General features: G+C 47.3%; 1 protein-coding gene across 1 annotated transcript; it reads left to right on the top strand.

Annotated features, from left to right (window-relative positions):
• Nucleotides 1–863: 863 nt before the first annotated feature.
• Nucleotides 864–4,172, top strand: LOC146237189 (transmembrane protein 94-like). Its single transcript, XM_084685882.1, has 7 exons — nucleotides 864–936; nucleotides 1,097–1,293; nucleotides 1,374–1,525; nucleotides 1,630–1,732; nucleotides 1,939–2,025; nucleotides 2,817–2,909; nucleotides 4,161–4,172. Exons 1-7 carry the CDS (start codon nucleotides 864–866, stop codon nucleotides 4,170–4,172), a joined length of 717 nt encoding a protein of 238 aa, XP_084542008.1.
• Nucleotides 4,173–7,955: the final 3,783 nt, after the last annotated feature.

Consider the following 7,955-nt stretch of genomic DNA (forward strand, 5'->3'; position numbering starts at 1 on the left):
CTCTGCTGCAGCACAGGTACTCTCTGTCACACACACAGCTGCAGCACAGGTACTCTCTGTCACACACTCTGCTGCAGCACAGGTACTCTCTCTCTCACACACTCTGCTGCAGCACAGGTACTCTCTCTCTCACACACTCTGCTGCAGCACAGGTACTCTCTCTCTCACACAATCTGCTGCAGCACAGGTACTCTCTCTCTCTCACACACTCTGCTGCAGCACAGGTACTCTCTCTCTCTCACACACTCTGCTGCAGCACAGGTACTCTCTCTCTCACACACTCTGCTGCAGCACAGGTACTCTGTCACACACACACACTCTGCTGCAGCACAGGTACTCTGTCACACATACACACTCTGCAGCAGCACAGGTACTCTCTCTCTCTCACACACTCTGCTGCAGCACAGGTACTCTGTCACACACACACTCTGCTGCAGCACAGGTACTCTCTCTCTCACACACTCTGCTGCAGCACAGGTACTCTCTCTCTCTCACACACTCTGCTGCAGCACAGGTACTCACTCTCTCTCACACACTCTGCTGCAGCACAGGTACTCTCTCTCTCTCACACACTCTGCTGCAGCACAGGTACTCTCTCTCTCTCACACACTCTGCTGCAGCACAGGTACTCTGTCACACACACACTCTGCTGCAGCACAGGTACTCTGTCACACACACACACTCTGCTGCAGCACAGGTACTCTGTCACACACACACACTCTGCTGCAGCACAGGTACTTACTCACACACAGACACACACACACTCACATGACATCTCTAACACTAGCCCTTCTTGCAGTGATGGATCTGCTCTGATAGGCTGCTTTGCTCTGTGGCTGCTCTTATTGGCTGGAACCATTGCCATGGCTGCACAACAACGTCTCAGAGGAGAGGAAATCCCCAGAAGAATACAGACCATAATACTCACTATAGAGGGTAATAAATCATCCTACTGTATTTACAAGGCACTGTCAGAGCCAGTCAGAGCCCGTCAGAACTAGTCAGTAAGGAACAATCTGACCAGTTTGAATGAAGAGTTGTGCTCGTAGTCTGGATGTGAGCAGAGTTACAAGTAATGACCTGTTGTGATTGATAGAGCTTCTGAGCCAGCCTGTCCCTGATTGGTCTCAAGGCTACTGCAATCTGCTGACCCCGCCCTCCCAGGCTGTGTCGCTGCAGTGGGTGTACAGAGATGGCCAATTGGTCAACCTACCTGTCAGTCTCCTGGTAGAGGGTGACATCATCGCCCTGAGACCTGGCCTTCCTGCCCCCACGGAACTCCGCGGTATCCAGGTAACAGTTGTCATGGCAACAAATCCTAACTCTAGTCCTAGACAAAGCTCCGCCCTGCTTAATGGTCTCCATCATTACAGGAGGAGGAACATGTGGTCCTATCACGTAGTGACGTCTTCAGCCATGCCTCCTCTCCCCTCTCCCCATTGGGCAGCCACAGGCCTCGCCCACAGCGTCTCCTACAACCACAGCTGTTCAGGGTCACTAAGACCCCAACTCTGGAGACTGTGACGTGAGACTTCCTGTTTCCTGCTTCTTACTTTGTTCTACTCTGCTCTACTCTACTCGTCTCAACTCTGTTCTACTCTACTCTCTGACGTAACCCTTGTGTTCCAGGCGCTGTTTGGAGGATGCTCAGAAGCGTCCTGTCTCTGTCCTGGACAACGAGCGTTTCGCTGTGCAGACGTTGCTGGAGAGAGGCCTTGCCCCCCTGACTCTGGTAACTATGCTAAGCTACAAGCTAAGTCTGTGCTCTTGTTGTATTGATAATGCTAAGCTACAAGCTAAGTCTATGCTCTATTTGGGTTGATGATGCTATGCTACAAGTTAAGTCTCTGCTCTACTTATGTTGATTATGCTAAGCTACAAGCTAAATGTCTGCTCTACTTGTGTTGATGATGCTAAGCTAATCGCGGCTGTTTGCAGATGCTGCTGTTACTGCTAAACCTGCTGCGCTTACTGCTGGGATCTCCAGGGGTTGGACCCTGGCCTGTGGCCCTGCTGCAGACCCCAGTAACACACACACACACACAAACCCCCATAACACACATACACAGACTTCAATAACACACACACTCACACAGACCCCAGTAACACACACACACACACACACACAGACCTCCATAACACACACACAGACCCACATAACACACACTCTCACACACAGACACTCCCTCACACACACACACATTTTCATTCTTTATACGGTTCTATAGTAAAAATGTTGTTCTATTTTCTGGTTTTAATATTTGTATTCAACAATTTTATACTAGATAAATACTTTTATTGTTAGAATGCTGTAGTTAAAAGTTACATTGGACTATTGTTTTTGACTTATGCATGCACGTATGCATGTTCTAACATTAGCAACATTAATTAACTGACATTAATTTTTATTATTATAACCATTTGTACCTATTGTTATCAGTACAATTATTGTACTTTCTTAACAGTATCATTTTAATTAGTCTATATTAACATTATTTTTATCATTACTAAGATTATTTATTTGTATTATTATTTGTATTATTAATATATTATCTTAAGATATAAATGATTGCTATACTCATTTAACATGATCCTTATTACTATTATTAGTCATTACTATTGTTATTTATTATTATTATTATTATACGATCTTAACATTATTATTATTATTAACAACCAATAATGATGCTATTATTTATTATTATTATAACTTAACATAGTTATTATCATTAATATTGTTAATAATATGATTCTTATTATTGTTATTATTATTGTTAATAGTATTATTATTGTTATGTTGTTTGGTTGCTCCTCAGGTGAATGGTACTTTACCCCTGCTGCCCCTCACCTTCCCATTGCTATGGTTACTGGTGAATGTGTATGGAGAGGTGCGGGTTCTCAACCAGCTGGTACACACACAACAGAACTGGTGGGTAGGTACACACACACACACAACAGAACTGGTGGGTAGGTACACACACACACACACACACAACAGAACTGGTGGGTAGGTACACACACACACACACACACAACAGAACTGGTGGGTAGGTACACACACACACACACACACACACACACACAACAGGACTGGTGGGTAGGTACACACACACACACAACAAAACTGGTGGGTAGGTACACACACACACACAACAAAACTGGTGGGTAGGTACACACACACACACACACACACACAACAGGACTGGTGGGTAGGTACACACACACACACAACAAAACTGGTGGGTAGGTACACACACACACACACAACAAAACTGGTGGGTAGGTACACACACACACACACAACAGGACTGGTGGGTAGGTACACACACACACACACACAACAAAACTGGTGGGTAGGTACACACACACACACACACACAACAGGACTGGTGGGTAGGTACACACACACACACAACAGAACTGGTGGGTAGGTACACACACACACACACACACAACAGGACTGGTGGGTAGGTACACACACACACACAACAGAACTGGTGGGTAGGTACACACACACACACACACACAACAGAACTGGTGGGTAGGTACACACACACACACACAACAGGACTGGTGGGTAGGTACACACACACACACAACAAAACTGGTGGGTAGGTACACACACACACACACACACAACAGAATTGGTGGGTAGGTACACACACACACACACAACATAACTGGTGGGTAGGTACACACACACACACAACAAAACTGGTGGGTAGGTACACACACACACACACAACAGAATTGGTGGGTAGGTACACACACACACACACACACAACAGAATTGGTGGGTAGGTACACACACACACACACACACAACAGAATTGGTGGGTAGGTACACACACACACACACACACAACAGAATTGGTGGGTAGGTACACACACACACACACAACAGAATTGGTGGGTAGGTACACACACACACACACACACACACAACAGGACTGGTGGGTAGGTACACACACACACACACACCAGGGGCGCAGGTCCTTCCTACAGGCGACATAGGGTTAGGGTTAGACATATGCATGCCGCCTAGGGCGGCATGAAGAGGGGGCCGGCAGTTTCCCAAGTGCATCCATTAATTAACCCTCCTGCTCCACCAGCAGGGGGTGCCAACCGTGCCACGTGATGTGTCCGTGTTGTGGTTGCAGTGCTGCTGGTAGCCATTTTGGTGCCCTAAGCGTAATTCCTTTATGATGACCCCCCCCGAAAAAAATTGAATAAATTGAATATAAAAGCATCATAGAATGTAAAGCAAAGTAATTGCTAGCTGACATCAGTTACTTGTAAAATGCATTGATAATGTCTAACAGTAAAATCTCAATTTATCTTGCACCTAACATATTTGAATGTGTTAACATTAGCAATAACATCAGCTAGTTTGAGGTGTATGCATAGGCTAACCATTAAATTAGTAGCACATTTCTCGTATTTAACAATGATTTAACATTGACTTACCTGAAAGTGATGCACGGGCATCATCTCCCAGTTTCTTTCTCTTTCTTTTTTTCTGCCCCTGACTCCTGTTGTCTTTGGGTTGATTGAGTGTGTATTTGTTTTTTTTGGGGGGGGAGTGGGCACCATAGTAACTTTTTTTGAGCAATTAAATATATTTTTTGTTCTGCCTGTTTTGTGATATACATGTGTAACGGGTGTGAACCTGTGAAACTCACTCCTCAGGTATGTAACAGGCCACCCGGGTCAACAAATAGCTAGTTTTTCTTTGGTGTAGTTGGTAGTGGTCACGCTTGGCAAGTCAGAGGTCGTGCGTTCGAGCCCAGCGAGTGGCGAACGACACCTTGTTGTGACGGAGCGTGGCTGCAGCTGTTACATACCGTCACACATGCCTAAAAGATGCCTAATATTTCTATAATTAAATTATATCAGGAATGTCTGCTTCAGCAACAACACGTGCGAAGCCTGACAGTTAGCCTGGTCCCAACACAAGCTTTATCAGTGACCTATGCACTTTTAAAGTTCTCTCTTGGAAGTCGCTTTGGATAAAAGCGTCTGCTAAATGAATACATGTAAATGTAAATTGTAGCCTGCCCCAGACCAGGCTAGTTTTACAGCATAAGTTACCATAGTAACAGAGTTCAAGCTACATAAAACTGGCTTTATGGAACCGAATCAACTGTAAATGAGTCAGACTAACTGACATATGCCTAGTTTATTTGGTAAACTGGCTTTATGGAAAAGTCCTCTGTACAGGCGGGTAGGTACACACACACACATCACAGTGTTTTTATATGCTGTGTTTCTATAACAGGAAATGATGCGTGAGACAGGCAGGAAGTGTGTGTGTGTCCTGAGAGGACGCCATGCAGCTCTCTGCTTTACGTCCAGTCTGCTGCACAGCCTGGGCTCCGTCACTGTAAGTGTGTTTGAGTGATTGTGTTAACATACAAACAGGGACTAGTGTGTTACCTGTGTGTGAGTGGGGCATTTGTGATGTGTGTGTGTAGGTGCTGTGCTGTGTGGATAAGCAGGGGGTTCTCTCCTGGCCCAGTCCCAACCCAGACAAGATTCTGTTCTTCAGCAAACACACAGAACAGGCCAGCTGGAAGGAGAAGCACACACAGGTAACACACACACACACACTCACTCACACACATGCACTCACTCACTCACACACTCCCTCCTCCTTCTCTCTCTCTCTCTCTCTCTCTCTCTCTCTCTCTCTCTCTCTCTCTCTCTCTCTCTCTCTCTCTCTCTCTCTCTCTTCCTCTCTTTCTGTCTCTCTCTCTCTTCTCTCTCTTTCTTCCCCTCCCTCCCTCCCTCCCTCCCTCCCTCCCTCCCTCCCTCCCTCCCTCCCTCCCTCCCTCCCTCCCTCTTGTCCCAGGTGGAGGTGCTCTCCATGTCCAGAGGAAGGAGCGGGAACTCTAGAGTGGTGTTTGATGATTCGTCTTGGCGTAGACACACCCCCTCTCTCAGACCAATGGGATTGGCAATGATGCTTTGTGGCCACTCCACCCTGCCAGTGATGCTCCGCATTTTTGATCACTTGACCCAGAAGGCCCGCCCCCAGCACCTGGAGGCAGCGCCCCCCTGGGGAGTCTGGGAGCTGCCAAGGATTCTGGGTAATTAGGAGGAAAACACATCAATGATAACACTGTACATTTGTAATACTGCTGGTGTGGTGCTTGTTAGACTGAGAGTATCCTGCCACGAGGGAAACATACAGGACAACAAACTGCTCATCCAAACAACTTCACAATCGACACTGCACATCTTAGGGTTCTGCGCAATACACATGCACACAGATTCCTGTCCTTGTAGTTAGATATCATTGTATTGTTAATGTTATATAAAACATAAATATTTCAACTTTACATTGTTATACCAATTCATTGTGTGTGCGTGTGCATGTGTATGGTGTGTGTGCAGGGTTCTGTCCATCAGCTCAGCAGGTGTTTCAGAGAAGGAAGAGTGTTGCAGCCTACTTCCTACCCACAACCCCCTGCTACAAACAGAACCTGCCCCCTCGCCCACCATTGGCTAGTCGGCTGCCCTTCCCACACCTCATTGCCTTACAGGTCCAACACACTCTCACAGGTAACACACACACACACTTACTCTGAGGTAACACACACTCTCTCAGGTAACACACACACACAGGGTACAGGGTCAAAGTGTGTGTGTTCTTCTCCAGGGTCAAAGTGTGTTCTTCTCCAGGGTCAGAGTGTGTGTGTTCTTCTCCAGGGTCAAAGTGTGTTCTTCTCCAGGGTCAGAGTGTGTGTGTTCTTCTCCAGGGTCAGAGTGTGTTCTTCTCCAGGGTCAGAGTGTGTTCTTCTCCAGGGTCAGAGTGTGTTCTTCTCCAGGGTCAGAGTGTGTTCTTCTCCAGGGTCAGAGTGTGTTCTTCTCCAGGGTCAGAGTGTGTTCTTCTCCAGGGTCAGAGTGTGTTCTTCTCCAGGGTCAGAGTGTGTTCTTCTCCAGGGTCAGAGTGTGTTCTTCTCCAGGGTCAGAGTGTGTTCTTCTCCAGGGTCAGAGTGTGTTCTTCTCCAGGGTCAGAGTGTGTTCTTCTCCAGGGTCAGAGTGTGTTCTTCTCCAGGGTCAGTGTGTGTTCTTCTCCAGGGTCAGAGTGTGTTCTTCTCCAGGGTCAGAGTGGGTTCTTCTCCAGGGTCAGAGTGTGTGTTCTTCTCCAGGGTCAGAGTGTGTTCTTCTCCAGGGTCAGAGTGGGTTCTTCTCCAGGGTCAGAGTGTGTTCTTCTCCAGGGTCAGAGTGTGTTCTTCTCCAGGGTCAGAGTGTGTTCTTCTCCAGGGTCAGAGTGTGTTCTTCTCCAGGGTCAGTGTGTGTTCTTCTCCAGGGTCAGAGTGTGTTCTTCTCCAGGGTCAGAGTGTGTTCTTCTCCAGGGTCAGAGTGTGTTCTTCTCCAGGGTCAGAGTGTGTTCTTCTCCAGGGTCAGAGTGTGTTCTTCTCCAGGGTCAGAGTGTGTTCTTCTCCAGGGTCAGAGTGTGTTCTTCTCCAGGGTCAGAGTGTGTTCTTCTCCAGGGTCAGAGTGGGTTCTTCTCCAGGGTCAGAGTGTGTTCTTCTCCAGGGTCAGAGTGTGTTCTTCTCCAGGGTCAGAGTGTGTTCTTCTCCAGGGTCAGAGTGTGTTCTTCTCCAGGGTCAGAGTGTGTTCTTCTCCAGGGTCAGAGTGTGTTCTTCTCCAGGGTCAGAGTGGGTCTTCTCATACGGTTCTGCTGAGTTAATCCTGGCCGGCTGCTCTGAGGTCTGGGACGGAGAGGACCTGCAGCCTCTCACTGACACTGACAGGTAGGAGAGAGAGAGAGAGAGAGAGAGAGAGAGAGAGAGAGAGAGAGTCTACGTTTAGATGCATGTCGAGGTGTATGTGTGTGAGAGACAGCTACATCCATATCTGTGTCTTGCAGAAAGAAGGTTCTAGATTTCTACGAGCGTTCCTGTGTGTCCGGCCAGTGTCTGACCCTGTCCTTTAAACCACTGCTG

The sequence above is a fragment of the Hypomesus nipponensis genome, chromosome 21, assembly GCF_054491055.1.
Source record: "Hypomesus nipponensis isolate SF chromosome 21, ASM5449105v1, whole genome shotgun sequence".
Classification (NCBI taxonomy): Eukaryota; Metazoa; Chordata; class Actinopteri; order Osmeriformes; family Osmeridae; genus Hypomesus; species Hypomesus nipponensis.